This window comes from Jaculus jaculus, chromosome 4, assembly GCF_020740685.1.
Source record: "Jaculus jaculus isolate mJacJac1 chromosome 4, mJacJac1.mat.Y.cur, whole genome shotgun sequence".
Taxonomy (NCBI): domain Eukaryota; kingdom Metazoa; phylum Chordata; class Mammalia; order Rodentia; family Dipodidae; genus Jaculus; species Jaculus jaculus.
Window position 1 is genome coordinate 179,585,320 of NC_059105.1, and position 17,882 is coordinate 179,603,201.

At 42.3% G+C, this 17,882-nt stretch overlaps 1 protein-coding gene across 1 annotated transcript in view; it reads right to left on the reverse strand.

Moving 5' to 3' along the window:
• Positions 1-337: 337 nt before the first annotated feature.
• Slc9c1 (solute carrier family 9 member C1) overlaps positions 338-17,882 on the reverse strand; it is a 76,562-nt gene continuing 59,017 nt past the window's right edge. The window contains exons 23-28 of the mRNA XM_045147925.1: positions 15,402-15,533; positions 15,112-15,297; positions 10,032-10,155; positions 5,358-5,416; positions 3,534-3,609; positions 338-481 (exon numbers count right to left, since the gene is read on the reverse strand). Of these exons, the coding sequence (XP_045003860.1) occupies positions 3,577-3,609; positions 5,358-5,416; positions 10,032-10,155; positions 15,112-15,297; positions 15,402-15,533 (534 nt within the window). The 3' untranslated portion in view covers positions 338-481; positions 3,534-3,576. The remainder of the gene's footprint in view (positions 482-3,533; positions 3,610-5,357; positions 5,417-10,031; positions 10,156-15,111; positions 15,298-15,401; positions 15,534-17,882) is intronic.

Here is a 17,882-nt window from a genome sequence, read left to right on the forward strand (position 1 = left end):
ACATGCTTATTTCCTGGCTCTGTGGCTGAAATTTACTCTGGGTTACCTTATGATGTTTTGACATAAATAATAGTGAATATCAAGGGAATTTTGAGAAAAAATATATGATCTTAAGTAACTAGTCAGAAACTCCAGACTTTTATCTTTCTATCTTTCTTTTTTTTCTTTTTCCTTTCTTTTTTTTTTTTTTTTAGGTAGGGTCTCACTTCAGCTCAGGATGACCTGAAATTCACTATGTCTTCTCAGGATGGCCTCGAACTCACGGCGATTCTCCTATCTCTGCCTCCCGAGTGCTGGGATTAGAGGTGTGCACCACCACGCCCAGCTTAAACTTCTTTCTTGCATGGAGGCGGCCCCAGACCACAGGAAGACAGCGGGCTCTTCCCTCCCTTGGGGCAGAGACGGGCTCCAGGTACAGGTGACAGCGGTGACAATTCATGCTTCAGCTTTGTCATGTAAAAGTCTTGTCAGCCGTTTCTAACTTAAGTGGGAAGACAAAAACAAAAACACACAGAGCTGAGGGCTCGGTCAGCATTGCCCTGCACCCGACACACTCAGCTCTTCCTGAGCACGAGGTAGCTGCAGGCTAGCGTGCTCCAGGCTCAGCCGAGAAGCCGGGCGGGTGAGCAGGCATCGCTCACGGCCCAAGCTGCAGCAGCGTGACAAACTGGAAGTCATCCTCGCAGAAGCCACCAGGGCCTGCTGAGCGGGAGGCCCCAGTCATGGTGTTGGGAGTTTGTCTGTCTGCTGGGGCCGTTGCTACTTGATTAGCTTCAGGCCTGGAGACCCACAGCCCCTTTCACAGAATTGCTGAATAGAAAGGTGATGAAAGAAATGGGTAATCCTACATAATTTATATTTCCATAATGCTTGCTAATCATAAGTGGCTTTTGTTGGAATAAGGGAACAAAACTGCTACTTGCCGTCGCCCACACATCTGCACAAGTGTCATGTCAACTTGTCACGCCCAGCCATTTCACATGAAATAACTTCCATTACATGCTGCCTTCCTCTTTGTATTTTCTTTAGACCTTTTACATGATTGGGTCATGCCTTCTTATACGGAGATTCTCTAGTGAGTCTCTGTACTCTTACTATTGGACATTTAGCTCTTGGATTTCTTTTATTGCATTACAAGTAGCAGTTCCCCACTATAGCTATTTGTTCTAAATTGAAACAGTCCCTCCAAAGGCAGGAAGGAAGGAAGGAAGGAAAGAAGGGAGGAGGTAACAGGAATCTTACAAGATTAAAGAGGTCCCTCCTCACGGTTATAAAAGCAGTAACAATTGCTGAGGAGAGGAGACAGGCTGTGCAGGAAGCTCACGGGATGCTGCTGTTGTGAGGCATCGCCTATGTTCCTGTAAGCAACTTCAGCACGCTCACTGATTCACCAAGCTACTCTCAGGTTGCCTTGTTTCCTTGGTCTCCCGTTGGCGCGATATTGGGGGTGGATAGCCAGGAAAAAGTCACACAATAGCCCTGGGCATTGGGTTCATTACTTTGGATGGCCCTCTTTGACTTGAGTCCAAGAACAGAATGTGTAAGCATTTGTATGATTTTTGTCAAAAACTGCTTTATACAGCTATCAATAAAATATGAGAAAACCAGTGCCACTCAACTTTCATTGATTTCAGAGGACATCTATTTTTGCTACTGAATAAACATTTTATGTATTTAAGAAAGAAAAGGTTAGCCCTTTGCTGCTTGATCTTGCATTCTCAATTTATTATACTCACCATCTGCTAGGCATTATTGTCTGTCTGACTTGGATGTTCTCGAGCTTGCCTAGTGCAACTACGGAATTCTCCTACGGATGCGGCACCGTTTTCCATAGAGGAGATTTTGCTTAGACAAGAGCAAATAAATCTTGCAAATACTTTCCATAGTGCATTAATACCCTTTAAGCCAATATTTTGCATGTGCATTGTATACAGTGTGTGTGGATAATTATGTATGTGGTACGTGCAAATGTGTACACACGCACAGTCTATGGTGGGACATCTGGTGTCTTCCTCTAACATGCATCCACGTGTTTCCTTGAGACAGAGTCTCTCACTAATCCTGCAGCTTGCTATTTATCCAAGCTCCACAAAAATCTTCTGACACCCACTCCAGATAGAACTGGGGTGACGGGGTGCAAGGTCATTCCCAGCTACTTACATGGGGGTCAGGGAACTTAACGTGGGCATCTCAGGTCCTTTCAGGCTTTCCAGCTGTGTTGTAAGTGTGCTCACCCAACAAGCCATCTCTCCAGCCTCTAAATCTATTTTCAGTTTAATTAACTAATCAATTTATTTTTGCACTGCTGGGGCCTTGAGCATGCCGGGCAAGAACCTGGCCTCTTATCTCCCTAGTCTTCTAAATCCATTCTTAAATTCCATCTTTGTCATAGAAGGTGACATCCTAGGGCTACATTTATTTAAAGGGGACAAGCCTATTTATCTTACAGCTCTTGTATTTAACCCAGTGATGTAATATATGAGACATAAAGTACACATACACATATTCATTTCCCTGGGACACATTTTGGAAACCAGCTTCTCAGATTACTGGGCTCACTGTCACCAACTGTCTTCGTTTTCTTGTATCCTCTATTCTGTTTTTCAATTCTTTCTTTTTTTAGCCCAGACTGACCTCAGACTTGCTATGTAGCACGATATGACCAACTTCCGAGTATCACTTCCAGCTCCTGAGCACTGGGACCACAGGTGTGGGCCAAGGCAGGGTCTATGCAGCGCAGGAGAATGGACTCAGAGCATTGCGCATTGTAGGCAAGTGCTCTACCAACTGAACCAGCATCCCTGATTCTGAGCACCCTCTTCCTTTTCTCCACAAGGAAGACTGGTTCATTCTTCATAGCCTGCAGTTTCTCTTTTGAACTCCTTTAGGGTCAGCTAGCATTAGGTCTATAGAGTATGTTATCTCCTTGACTAAAGCACTTATGTCAGATTTCTTTTTATATCTTTCAATCATACCACCTTGTCTGAAAACTAACCTGCTGAATTGGGTGCTGCCAAAGGTGTATGTGAGATTAAGTAGCAAGTAGAGACAGAAAACTAGGGGTCTGCGAAGTTTTAGAAATCTAGATAAAGGAATCTCTCTCTCTCTTTATTGAGGTAGGTCTCACTTTGGCTCAGGCTGACCTGGAATTCACTATGTAGTCTCAGACTGACCTCGAACTCATGGTGATCCTCCTACCTCTGCCTCTCAAGTGCTGCAATTAAAGGTGTCTGAATCTTATTTTAGGGTTAATCTTTTCTTGGGGCTGGAGAGATGGCCATTCTCATTCTCTCTCTCTCTCTCCCTCTTTCTCTGTCTGTCTGTCACTCTCAAATAAATAAATAAAAACAAACAAAAAATGTAGAGTTAATCTTTTCTTCAAACTGGAATTTAGGAACACTTTCTTTTTTTAAGGATCAGTTGGCTAATGAGATGTGCTGTAACTCACATGATCACACAAAGAGCTCAGGCATATTGGCGTGTCTTCCTGTTGACATGATCCTGATCATATAGGGGAAAGTGAGGCGGCTTACCTGATGAGTGAGGCTGTCTCCAGGAGACCCCTTACATGTTCGTTTAGTCATCAAAAGTTTCATCAAGCTTTTGGTCCTAGAAATTTAGGAAGGAAACATGAGTCGAATTCTGCTTGTGTGAACAGGGTTAAGTTTCCCGAGGTGGGCTGTGAGAGATGTGATCTTGGGGCAGAGGAATAATGACTCGGGCTCTGGCAACGGCAGCTCTGCCCACTTCATCTTGGGGACCAGCACAAGGTTTGGCTGGATGCTGTGACAGATCTTTGAAGGGGTTATTTCATCTTGTAAAGGAAAAATAAGAATCCTGAGGTAGTAGTGTTGAGGAGGAAGAAGGGAGCTTGCTCAGAAACAGCCAGGATCTAACATTGGGGAGCAAACACACCTATTCAACACCATAGCTTGACAATTTCCTCCACAGCTGGCACTAGCTGGCACTTCTGTTGTGGTTTAATGAACTCATCCATTGCTGCTGTTTTTCGTACTTTTTTTAAAAACAACAATTGTTATGCAGTCAACATCCCCTTGCCTACACCTCCTGTGTACTGTGATTGTAAGAGAGTTCCACAAGAATTTATTTTACTTAATGAATAAGCAACATTTTTTTGGGAGTAGGTACAAAAACTAGCTTGCCTGACTCCTTCTTCTATTTCCCAAAGATACCACAAAGCTGAATTCTATAAGCTTCGCAGCTGGCCAGGTGGTCAGCATGCTCTAGAAATCACTCAATATTTTATTTTTAGTCTAGCATATCATTTTTGGAGGTTTTTTTTTTTGCATGTGTGCATGTGTGTATGTTTGTGTGTGTGCATGCATGTATGCATGAATACATGAGCGTACAGCAGGGTGTCTTGCCACTACAAGTTAATGCTTTATGTGGGTGCTGAGGAATTGAACCTGGATTGGCAAGCTTTTTAGGCAAGCACCTTTAACAGTCAGGCAATCCCTCTGGCCCCTATCTTTATATTTTAAATTTGCAATTTTCCTCTGTTATTCTAAGCATAGGTAGGCTAGTATGGGTGTGCTGAGGTATTTTTCACATTTATTTGCTCAAATTCAACCCAGGGTCCAGGAGTGTTTTTGAACAGGATTCTGGGGCAAAAAGCTGGCTTATTTTATTTTGAAGATCTCAAGCTCATTAAGTAGCTATCCACGTTTCTGGGTGTGTGTGGGGGGGGGTGCATGCATTAGATTAATATTTATGGGGCTTGATGAGTGACTTAGTTGGCCTGCCTTGCTAGAATAGACTAGAACCTTTAATGCTGAACACCTGTGCTCTTCAGGCACTGTGAAAACAGGAGGCAGAATGTCTTTAGGCTGGGATATCCCAGATGCATAGCAGAGCCAGCTGTGAGAGGCTTCAGACCAAGCTGAGTTCAGCACAAAAGTGAAGCGAAAGGGGAGCAGGTATATTATAGCCATATCTGTTCCTAGTGGTGCCTGTATGCTGATGTGATTGGACATAAATAACTAGGAGGTGAGTGTCTTCACAATAATACAAATATACTGGTAGGTTCCATAAACTGCAGACTCCCTTTTACCTTAATATAGCTCTAAAAAAAAAAAAAGACTGGGCTGGAGAGATGGCTTAGTGGTTAAATGCTTGCTTGTGAAGCCTAAGGACCCCGGCTCAAGGCTCGGTTCCCCAGGTCCCACATTAGCCAGATGTACAAGGGGGCACACACGTCTGGAGTTCGTTTGCAGAGGCTGGAAGCCCTGGCGTGCCCATTCTCTCTCCCTCTATCTGTCTTTCTCTCTGTGTCTGTCGCTCTCAAATAAATTAATAATAATAAAAAAAATTTTAAAAAAAGACTGCTCTAAACTTACCTCTTCCTTAAAGCTTTCTTCATCCTGGATGTTAATTTCTGACACCCCAGTTTCATCTGCTTCAAAACAGACAGTGTTATTTCAACCACTAGAATCAGATACTCTCCTAACTAATCTTACTATCATATTAGGTCAGGTTCAAATCAGCACACTCAGGATCTATGATCTGACATCAGTAGGAAGCAGGGCCACTTTTCAAAACAGGTGTAAGTAAACCACTTTTATCATAAATATTATATAACAAATGCATAGAAAGCTTGAAAACTAGGGAGGCAAAAACCATCCATTATCCAAGCAGCCTCAAATTAATATTAATATGTATTGAGATGTTATTAGAAAGCAAAGAGGAGCCACAAGAAAGCAAAAGAATTAGGACCCTCGCCACCATGGAGTTGGTGGAAGGACAAGCTGGCAAACACAAAAACGACAGAACACTGTCTGATAAAATAGCGTGACACGTCCTGGGCTCCAGAGTGCACAGGAGAGTGCCACAGAGGTCTGTGGGTTTGACATGAGCACTGATGACTCACTGGAGACAAAGGAACAAAGGCTCAAAAGACCACATGGGAAAGCTTCCTGCGTGGAGAGACGTGGGCATATGGGGAGATTGAGATAGCTTCAGGCAGAAGGCACATTATGAGCCATGATGCTTCAAGTGCACCATAGGTGGCTGGGTATGTCTAGGTTTTGAGGAGTGAGGAGAAGAGGTCTGGTCAGGCGAAGGCGCAGATGGTGAAGGGCCCGAGACCATAACCTGTAGGTGTTTAAGCTTAAGGTCGGTGGGAACCTACAGGAAAATAGGATTTTACTTCTACATAGTTAAGAACCTACCTAGTTGTAATACAACGAAAAATAAAGTTCATGTAAAGTTATCAATGCAGCATTATCATTGGTAGTTTTACTTGGCATGTATCGTAGGTCTTTTTCCACTTAACATGGAAAATTAATTTTTTTTGAAGCAAGTCCAACAGAGTGGCTTTTTTTTTTTTTTTTTTTTTTTTTAATGAAAGAGAGTGAGTGAGAGAGGATTGGTACACCAGGGCCTCCAGCCACTGTAATCAAACTGCAGATGAGTGTGCCACCTTGTGCATATGTGAGACCTTGTATGCATGCATCACCTTGTGGGTCTGGCTTACATGAGATATTTGATGTAACACTGAGTCATCTTTAAAGCCCAGCCAATTTTGTTGTTATATATCTTTTGCAATAGACATCTAGCAATTATGGTATTTAATCAACATGTATTAAAATTTATGATAGCTTAGTTTATCAGAAAAGTAAGAGGACATATCAGATTACATTTTTTTAGCCAATAATTATTTAAATTCTTCACAGAAAACCTCATTGTGTTGGCTAATCTTCACTGTCAATTTGACTAGATTTGAAATGACCTAGGTTTAACTGAGGAAGGAAAATCCACTTTGAAGATGGGTGGCTCCTCCTCCTCTTGCCAGCATGCATTCCCTGCCATGCTTTTAAAGCTGCTTCTTCTCTGGAGTTTGGACACAGCAGTGAGAGAAGTAGCTGGTATTCTCATTAATGAAGTAGGTCAAATATTTTCCTTCCTTTTCTTCCTCCCTTCTTCCCTCCCTCCCTTCCTTCTTTCCCCGGTCTATGTGGCCTAGGCTGGCCTCAGACTCAGGATCTTCATGTCCCAGCCTCACAACTGTTACGATTATAAGCATGTGCTACTGCATTTGACTGAGTAAAGGCTAAGGAGCTTTCAACTTTTGATAATCCATAAACATTTGCTAAAGTATGGTATTTATAGGCACGGCATGTTAGACTCTGCTGATCCAGAATGCAGACACACTCTGATCACAAGTGTGATCACACTAAGCACACCTGCTCTCTTCAACAGATCTGTGACAGTTTTGTGGGCCCTTAGTGATTCATGTCACAGTCAAGAGGTCAGGCAGGCCTCTGAGGAAATTGGGCACAGAGCATAGCTTAAGGTCAGTCAGCATTTCTAAACAATGCTTGTCAATATTGATCATCTGTGCTGTTCAGACCAAAAATACATCAAGGCAGAGGAAACCTAGTCTCATTGGTTTAAGTGGATGGATTACATTGTTGGACAATTAACTTTCAGGTAAGTTAAACATAAAGAATTTAGCAGAAAAGCTTCTCACAGCAATTATCTCAGAAAAGTTCTTGGTAAGGTACACACAGACTCTTCCCACAGTTCTTTACCAGAGTCCATCCCCATATTTCATCCTTTTCTTTTAAAAATTTTTTTGTTTTATATTTATTTATTTATTTGAAAGTGACAGACATAGAAAGAGGCAGAGAGAGACTGAGAGAGAATGGGCACACCAGGGCCTCCAGCCACTGTAAACGAACTCCAGACACATGTGCCCCCTTGTAAATCTGGCTAACGTGGGTCCTGGGGAATCGAGCCTCTAACCGGGGTCCTGAGGCTTCACAGGCGAGCGCTTAACCACTAAGCCATCTCCCCAGCCCCCATATTTCATTCTTGAAGTGCATTCCTACAGTCTCCACACACAAGCCCGCAGAGGCCAGAGGCGCTGCCAGTTGTCTTCTCTGATGCTCTGCTGTCTATGTCCTTGAGACAGAACCCCTCACACAGCCTGGAGCTCACTGCTTTTTGAGTAGATTGGCTGACCAGCGAGCACCAGTGATCCTCTGCTCTCTTCCCTCCTCACTACCGGGGTTACAGGCATGTGCAGCCATGCTTGGCTTTTTATGTGGGTGCTGGAATTGAACTCAACTTGTGAAGCAAGTGCTCTTACCTACTGGGCCATCACCTTGTCCCAGGCTGGCTATGGATTTAAGAAACTCACAACTGGGCTGGAGAGATGGCTGAGTGGTTAAGTGCTTGCCTGTGAAGCCTAAGGACCCTGGTTCGAGGCTCGATTCCTCAGGACCCACGTTAGCCAGATGCACAAGGGGGCACATGCATCTGGAGTTCGTTTGCAGAGGCTGGAGGCCCTGGCGCACCCATTCTCTCTCTCTCCCTCTATCTGTCTTTCTCTCTGTGTCTGTTGTTCTCAAATAAATAAATAAAAAATTTAAAAAAAAAAGAAACTCACAACTAAGTCTTCAGTTGCTGGGAAGTAGTGATTTAGTAAATAGGTATAAATATTTAGTAAACATGTCATGATACAATTTTTATCACGTGGAATTTACATAAAGAGTGGACTGGAGAGATGGCTTAGCGAGGAAGGTGTTTACCTGCAAAGCCAAAGGACCAAGGTTCGATTCTCTAGGAGCCACGTAAGCTGGATGCACAAGGTAGCGCATGCATCTAGAGTTTGTTTAGAGTTCGAGGCCCTGGTGCACCCATTTTCTCTCTACATATTTATATCTGCCTCTTTCTCTTTCTCTCTCTGCCTCTCTCAGATAAATTAAAAACTAAAAAAAAAATTAAAAGAATGGGTTTTTTGTCAGGGTTAGCCATAAGTTCCTATAATGCATATGATTTCTATTCAGAAGGTACAACCTTATTTTTAACACTCTTATTTAGGGGTGTGTGTGTGTGTGTGTGTGTGTGTGTGTGTGTGTGTGTGTGCTACAGGGTCTCTCACCACTGCAAAGGAATGTCAAATACTTGTGCCAGTTTTGTGTCTGGTTTTTGTGGATGCCTTATGACTTGAACCTTGGCTGGCAGGCTTTACAAGTTAAATAATCTTCCCAGCCCCCTTTATTTTCATTATTATTGCTACATCAAATATTTTAATTTGGAGGATGAACTAGCAATCCTGTCATCAATAATTTCTCATACTATTTTGATTATTATGCAGGTTTATTCTTATAAAATACAAACTTTATTTTAAACATAACTGAGAGCCTCAGTTTGATTTCTTACATTGCATATTGTGATGATTAATCTTAATTACTACCAAATGATGACCCGATTGGATTGAGAGACACCTAGGAAATTAGTCAGATACACCTCTGGGTATGTCGATGAAGGCACTCCTAGAAATGATTAGATCACCTGGGCTCTTGACTCATCAGTGGTTTGATACATTCATGAATTCAATGTTTGAATAGACTTTTAAAAGACTGCAGAACAGTGGGAAATGAGGCATGCTTGGAGGAAGTGGGCTGCTGTATGTTGATGTTTGAGGGGCTGTCTCACTTTGTTCCCTTGTAAACAGCCAGGAGGAGCACAGCCCTCACAATTCACAGGCATCTGCTTCCATAATGTTCTTCCACACCAACAGCTTATAGGAATGGAACAAGGAAGCCTTGAGCTGAAGCTATGAGCTAGAATAAAATTTCCTCTTTTAACTTGTCAGTGTCAGGTATTTTTCATAGTGCTGAAAAGTCTAACTCATCAAATGACGCAGTCAAAAGGATTCCTCAGGGCCTGGAGGGATGGCTTAGTAGTTAAGGTATTTACCTGCAAAGCCAAAGGACCCAGGCTCGACTCCCCGGGACCCACATGAACCAGATGCACAAGAGGGCACACACATCTGGAGTTCATTGGCAGTGGCTGGAGGCCCTGGCATGCCCATTCTCTTTCTACTTGCTTATTTCTGATCTCTCTTACTCTCTCAAATAAATAAATAAAAGTAAAAAATTTTTTAAAAGAAGGATTCCTCAGCACTCCAGGCAGAACACATATATTTATTTGTAAACACATACGTGACTGTTTTATGTAAGAAAACCAAGTCCTTAACAATTGTTCAAGGAACTCTAACTCACTTTTGTCTTTTCGTTCTGAAGTAACTTTACGTAGAGGTACATATTTTCTTACATTCCATCTGAATCGTTTTGTAGCCGTGGTTTGAATCATCATCACTTTTGTAAATGGTTCATTGCCTTGTATCTAAAAGTTGACAGAATACAAGTTAATTTCTTTTCTTTCTTTAATTCTCTTTTTCTTTTCTTTTCTTTTTTTTTTTTTTTTTTTGAGGCAAGTTTTCATTTTAGCCCCGTGTTGCAGTCAGGTTTGCATTGTTGGTTGGAATCACCCAACTAAGAGCAGCTTGTGGGAAAAAGAGGGTTATTTTGGCTTATAGGCTTGAGGGGGAAGCTCCACGATGGTGGGGGAAAATGATGGCATGAGCAGAAGGTGGACATCATCCCCTCACCAACAACAGATGGACAACAGCAATAGGAGGGTGTGCCAAACACTGGCAAGGGGAAACTGGCTATAACACCCATAAGCCAGGCCCCAACAACATAATCCCTCAAGGAGGCTTTGATTACCAAATCTCCATCAGCTGGGGAACCTAGCATTTAGGACACCTCAGTTTGTGGGGGACACATGAATCAAACCACCACACCCAGGTTGACCTGGAATACACTAAGTAGTCTCAGGCTGGCCTCAAATCCACAGTGATCCTCCCACCTTTGCCTCCCTAGTGCTGGGAATAAAGGTGTGTGCCACCACGCCCAGCTCAAGTTAATTTCTTAATATATTTATATGATCCTTTCTAAATATCTAGGACAAAATTGAAAATATTGGTGTATCTGCCCACAGATATCTTAAAATTCCTGCTTCAGTTGTTTCTGTATATATGCTGTCATTGATACTTGAATACTTCCTATTTCTTCCAAATGAGAAAATGAGAGGGTTTCATTATCAATATCATTAAAAATAGTAACTAAAAATTTTCATTATGCATTTAAGTGCAGAGGGAGGAGGACTCACTGTGAAGAATGTCATATCCTTCTTCTCGGGCATCACAGCAACGCTGGCGCTTGCAATGTCTACCTTGAAAATTTTATTTTGATTATTCCCCATCTTAAGGTCCCCCTTCCAACTTTATCACAGCTCACTTCACCCCTCTCTCTGCTGCTCTTTCTTCCCCTTCTTCTCTTTCTCTTTGCTGTCTTTCCTTCCTCTCTTTCCCATGCAACATGTCCCCCCTAGTTTTGGGGCTCAAATCTTAGGGCATGTGCATGTGAGGTAGACACTCTATTACTAACACTGAGACCTTGTTTCCTTTCTCTCTTTGTGTTTTCCTTCATCTCTCCTTTCATTCTTTATTTCCTTTTTGATACAGGGTATCACTACATAGCTCATGCTGGACTTGAATTGTTTATGTGTATCAGGCTAGCCACAAATTCATGATCTTCTTGGCTCTGTCTCCCAATTCCCTGAGTTTGCATGCATTCACGACCATGGCCAGTTAATACTTTTATTTTAGACCTGAAAGAAAAGCCATTTTAGAATCTACTACTAGCAAAGGAGCAATGTTTTGTTACAGCCCAGCACACAACATCCAAAGGAAACAGGCAGGAGACAATTCATGCTGGTGGAATGCCAAATCAGATGCACAGCAGTCTGCAAAGTGAGGGAGGCACAGAGGCATAACAATGGAAACGAAGCACCAGTGTTTCCTAGTATTCCATATGGAGCACATTACAACAAAAATGATAAGCATGCTGATAATTCATATGCTCAAAACACAGTCTTATAATGTCCATTCAGTGGCAAATCAGCTTGAGTTTTTTTTTCTTTTTTTTTTTTTTTTTTTTTGGTTTTTTGAGGTAGGGTCTCACTCTGGTCCAGGCTGACCTGGAATTAACTCTGTCATCTCAGGGTGGCCTTGAACTCATGGCAATCCTCCTACCTCTGCCTCCCGAGTGCTGGGATTAAAGGTGTGCGCCACCACGCCCGGCTAGCTTGAGTATTTTTTGAAGTTATCATTTTAACTCAGGCTTTAAACTCTTTAGACACAAATAATGAATTATTCAGTGCTTTCCCTCTCACACAAAATATACTCCAAGTTTTATTAAAAGCATATTGATCAATATTAAAAATTTAATATTCAGAAATATAAAAACATAGTTTTATTTTTTAAAAACATTTTTATTATTTATTTATTTGACAGAGAAAGAGGGAAAGGAGAGAGAGAGGGAGAGAGAATGGGTGTGCCAGGGCCTCTAGCCACTGCAAAAGAACTCTGGATGCAGGCACCCTCTTGTGCATCTGGCTAACATGGGTCCTGGGGAATCAAACCTGGGTCCCTCAGCTTTGCACATAAACGCCTTAACCACTAAGCCATCCCCCCAGCCCAACACCATAGTTTTAAATGATCTAAATATTTACATGAAAAATTGATGGGCTCTAATTGAAAATATAAACACTTCAGGATTGAAACTAATCTTGGAATATTTGAATTATATCAATAAACTCAATATTTTAAAAAGTCTATTGAGCAATGCATGTTGCAAAAGAAACTTCTGATAAACATATCCCCAGACTTTTCTGATGTGCTTGACAGAACTAGTCAATATTTTTATATCACAGAGATGTGATTCAATTCAGCATGTGTGGCACTGGGGAGATGACTTAGGCAAGTGTTTGCCAATATGAGCATGCAAAAGCTGGATGCGTTCTGTGCGTGATCACAGCGCTGGGAAGGTTCCCTTGGACCAGCTGGGTAGCTTGTTAGCCAAGTTTGTAAACTCTGGGTTCAATGAGAAACCTTGTCTCAAAAAAAAAAAAAAAAAAAAAAGACAGAAGGTGGAAGGCATGTGACATTAACCATCATGTGTACATGCACATATGTGCACAGGAACTGGCACATTCACATGCGCCCATAAGTATACAAACATATGCACATGCACATACCACATACACATGCTAAGAATAAAAATATGGCACTAAGCAATTTTTTTAAAAAATAGCAATTTAACCTTAAATATTATATAATGGTACAGATTAAATTTACTTTTTTGTATTATTTCCATACTCACTTTTTTTTTCAGGTAGGGCTTTGCTATGTAGCCCAGGCTGGCCTTGAACCCTTAGTATCCTTCTGCCTTGATTACAAGCATCAGCTGACATAACTGGCTCTCCACATACAATGCTACTTTAAGGGACTCACATGAATGCAAACTTTCCGCTTCCATGGAAGATCAAAACTCAGTAATGACTCAGAGCTTCAGCCTCATTTTCTTTGCAAACAACAGCAGTTGCCAGATTTTCTCTTATCTGATTAGTTCTAGATGATTCATTACTGATCACGTAGGTTGAGACATTGCTCAAAGTGAGGTAGCTCAGAGAGGTCCAGCTCACCCTAAGGATATTTGCTATGTGTTCAGCTGTGTTAAGCACAGTCTGTGAATGTCAATTCCACAATAGGGCTTTATTGTGAGCACTAGCTGGCCTTTGCTGAACGACAGCCGACAGATTTTTCATTATGCCCAGCAGTTTCGGGTGGGGAGCCCCGAGGCGAACTGATTTCAACACTCCATGACCTCTCGGAGGAAACCCCACTCCTGCTGCCAATGCCACGGCTCCTGCTTCAGGAGGAACTGATCCAAGGACTACCTCTCTAGACAACTCACATCAGCTTTGCCACGATGTCCCACTCCAGGCCAGAACAGCCTCACCAACCCTGTCATGACCCTGCCCATACTGCAGCTGTACTTCCAGATGACAGGTGGGGAAGTTCCTTCCACTGGCTCAGCAAAAAAAAAAAAAAAAAAAAAAAAAAATCCTTGTGATTGGCAGAATGCAAGGTTTATGATTGAGTCATAGGAGAGATTTGTGATTGGTGCCTGTGCAAGCAAGGCTTGTGATTGATGGAACGGAAAACCCTGCATGTGAAGGCACAGGTGATTGGCGGCATTACTATTCAAGCCAAGCGTGACACCTTCCCTTTTGTAGCTATATAAACAGATGATCTCTCAGCCTCCTAGGTTAGTCCAGTAGGCTTCCCCCATCCTTGTGTGCTAATCCCCAGTGTTGCAACATTAGATCCAACGAAAGCTTCTCCTGGTCTCTTTGCCTACTTGTGGCCTGTCACAGGGTATGGCCAGCTGGGTTAGTTGCATCAAGAGCAGACAAGACCTTGGGGCTTCTGGTGACTGGGCAGTGACAGCAAGGGAGCGAGGAGGAGGCTGGGGGGGTCCAGGCAGAAACTGTATGCAGCTGAGAGGCTCAAGGACGGCCAGAGTACCTAGAACTTAGTGTAAGTACAAGTTTGGTGCAGAGACAGGAGAGACAAGAGAGAGTGGTCAACCACAGCAAAGGGTTTATTCAGAATAATTACCTGCAAAGGGGGTCTCGGGCACAGGATCCCCCAGCTCATGTTCTGTTCAGAGACTGGGGTAGTTATAAGGCCCTTAGGAGGGAGGAAGTAGATTGCTGGGAATAGAAAGTTTTGCAGCTAGCCAGTCCCGGTAGAAGAAGAAATGGTGGCTGTTACTAATCCCATTAGGAGGAAGGAAGTGGAAGTGAAAAGTTTCAGTTTATGCAGGGGGAAAAAAATGTAGATATTTTAGTTCTAGGGATTTTTCCATAGCAAAATGAAAGCTCCCAGACTAACAGTGAGCCGCAGGCAGGAGCTAAAACCTAGTTGGGTTATTTCTACCAGCAATGCAAACCTGACTGCAACACTATGTGAAGTGTAACTGTGGTCAAAAGGCACAGCTTCCCCTGTTTCATTGGCATTGGATGGGAGAGGCTTGTGCAACCAACAAAGTCAATGAACCTATATGGGTGCATGTGAGATGGGGTGAATGGTTATGGGATGTTGAGGTGGAGGAAAGAAGGTGAAAGGAATACATGCATAGCAACAGGGTTTTTTTTTTTTTTTTTTTTTTTTTTTTGAGGTAGGATCTCACTCTAGCTCAGGTTGACCTGGAATTCACTATGTAGTCTCGGCGTGGCCTCGAACTCACGGTGATCCACTTACCTCTGCCTCCCAAGTGCTGGGATTAAAGGCGTGCGCCATCATGCCTGGCTAGCAACAGTTCTTTTGCTGCTAGTGCCTGATTGTCAACAGACACACTGACCCGAAGATGTGACGCAGTATTTCTTTACCTGATGGCATGTTACAGGAATTAGGAAAGGTGCCTTGTAAATCTTGCGTAGCTGACAGTCTTCTGCAGAGCCATGCACGAGGATAACGTGGGTGATGGACTCATCATAGATGTCCGTCTTTGTGTTCAGTGGTATGTCTGTTAAGAAGACGTTGCAGAGCTTTAACTGCAGCTTGTAGTTCCAGTCCTGTAAGAAAAGGAGTTTCGCGTAAACTCGTAGTCAATTTCCGACAACATCTCAGTGCGATTTCATTCCGTGGGAAGAAAGGAGTTTGGGCAGTTGCTGCTTACCTCATAAGACAGGCGCTCCTTGATCTTTTTCACCGTAACACTAAATCCAATTTTTTGCCACATTTTAAGTTTCATGAGAGGGCACCTCATTTCAAAGCCTACTTCCAAGTGATGTTTAGGAATAAAATATGTCTGGAAAAAATTAAAATAGAAATTTGGCATCCATGGTCTAAGAAATAGTTTTCCTTATAAGTAACACTAAAAGGAAGAATTTAAATTAAGATTCAGGGCTGGAGGGATGGGTTAGTGGTTAAGGTGCTTGCCTGCAAAGCCAAAGGGCCAGGTTCAACTCCCTAGGACCCACATTAGCTAGGTGCACATGGTGGCGCACGCATCTGGAATTCATTTGCAGTGGCTGGAGGCCCTGGTGCACCCATTCTCTTTCTCTCTTTCTCTGTCAAATAAATAAATAAATAAAAATAAAATATGAAAATTAAGATTCATGTTGAGACCCCGAAATGTGTACTGGTGAATGTTTTGTGATCTTTTCATATAACAAACTCTGAAAGGCCATACAGCCCAATAGGGGTTCTTTAGTACTGGTTTTTATTTCATTTTAAGTTTTTTAATTTTATTATTTTCATGCATATATGTATATTGTTTGATTTATCAATCATATATATTAATGGGGTATGGTATCATATTTTAGTATATATGTATGCTATAAAATTATATCAAACTAAGTAAAATATATTACTTTACACATTTTCTTTTTGGTTTTTTTTTTTTTTTTTTCAAGATAGGGTCCTGCTCTAGCTCAGGCTGACCTGGAATTCACTGTGTGTGTGTGTGTGTGTGTGTGTGTGTGTGTGTGTGTGTGTGTGTGTGGCCTTGAAGTCACAGCGATCCTCCTACCTCTGTCTCCCAAGTGCTGGGATTAAAGGCCTGTGCCACCACGCCCAGCTCACACACTTACTTATATTGATGCTTTTTAATTGGTAGTAATTATGTAGGGGCTAGAGAGATGACCCAGTGGGTAAAATGTTTACTGCACAAGGAGGAGGACCAAAGTTTGATCTCTAGTGCCCATGTAAACAACAGATGTAGCAGCACTCACATTCACTGGGAAGGTAGAGCCAGGTAGATCCCTAAGGCTTGCTGGCCAGCTCGTCTAGCCAAACGTGAACCACTGGTTCAATGAGAGACTGTCTTAGAACAAAAAATAAGGTGCAGAGCAACCGAAGAAGACACCCTACTCAACCTCTGGCCTACACAAGCATGTGTCCACTTGTGCCTGAACACCCATATACACACATGCACACACACCACACACATACAAATGCAACAAATGTTTAAACATACTTAGGAGACCCAACATGATGTTGCCTCAATCAAACTAATGGACATAACCATTGCCTTCCCAACCTATCGTGGTTTTGTTGTGAGGATATTAAAAAAATATTATTTTATGGGCTGGAGAGATGGCTTAGCAGTTAAGCACTTGCCTGTGAAGCCTAAGGACCCCAGTTTGAGGCCCGATTCCCCAGGACCCACATTAGCCAGATGCACAAGGGGGTGCATGCATCTGGAGTTCATTTGCAATGGCTGCAGGCCCTGGCGCGCCCATTCTCTCTCTCTGCCTCTTTCTGTCTATCACTCTCAAATAAATAAAATAAAAATAAAAACAAAAAAGAAGTTTCTTACTTTCATATTAACCCCTTGTTGGACATATAGTTTTGAAATATTTCATTGCATTCTGTAGGTTGCCTGTACAGCAACTTGTCAGTTTGATATAATGCCTAATTTATTTTTTGCTTTTCTTTCTTATGCTTTTGGGGTGTTCTATAACAGCTACTTGCCAATTCCAATGTCTTAAAGAATATTGGGGGTTTTTTGCAATGGTCCTATAGTTTAGGCTTTTTTTCTTTATTTTCTTTCTTTTTTGGTTTTTCAAGGTAGGGTCTTGCTCTAGCCCAAGCTGACCTTAAATTCACTACGTAGTCTCAAGGGTGGCCTTGAACTCATGGCAACCCCCCACCACTGCCTCTCAAGTGCTTGGATGATAGGCTTTTAAATATAATTGCTTAGTGTGTTATTATTATTATTTTTATTTTTATTTATTTATTTGAGAGTGACAGAGAAAGAGGGAGGGAGAAAGAGAGAGAGAGAGAGAGGAGAGAACAGGTGCACCAGGGCCTCCAGCTACTTACTGCAAACGAGATGCATGTGCCAACTTGTGCATCTGGCTTATGTGGGTCCTGAGGAATAGAGCCTCGAACTGGGGTCCTTAGGCTTTATATTCAAGCACTTAACTGCTAAGCCATCTCTCCAGCTCTAGTGTGTTTTTAGTTGAATTATTAAGATAGGGTGAGATATAGGAGTCTAGTTTCATTCTTATATACATGGATATCCTTCTTTCACCAGTAAATGTTTTCTTAGCCCTTCTATCAAAGGGTAGGTTGGCTGTAGATGTCTTGGTTTACTTCTAGGCTCTCTATTGGGTTCTTTTGGTTTATGCACCTGTTTGTGTTAACACCATGT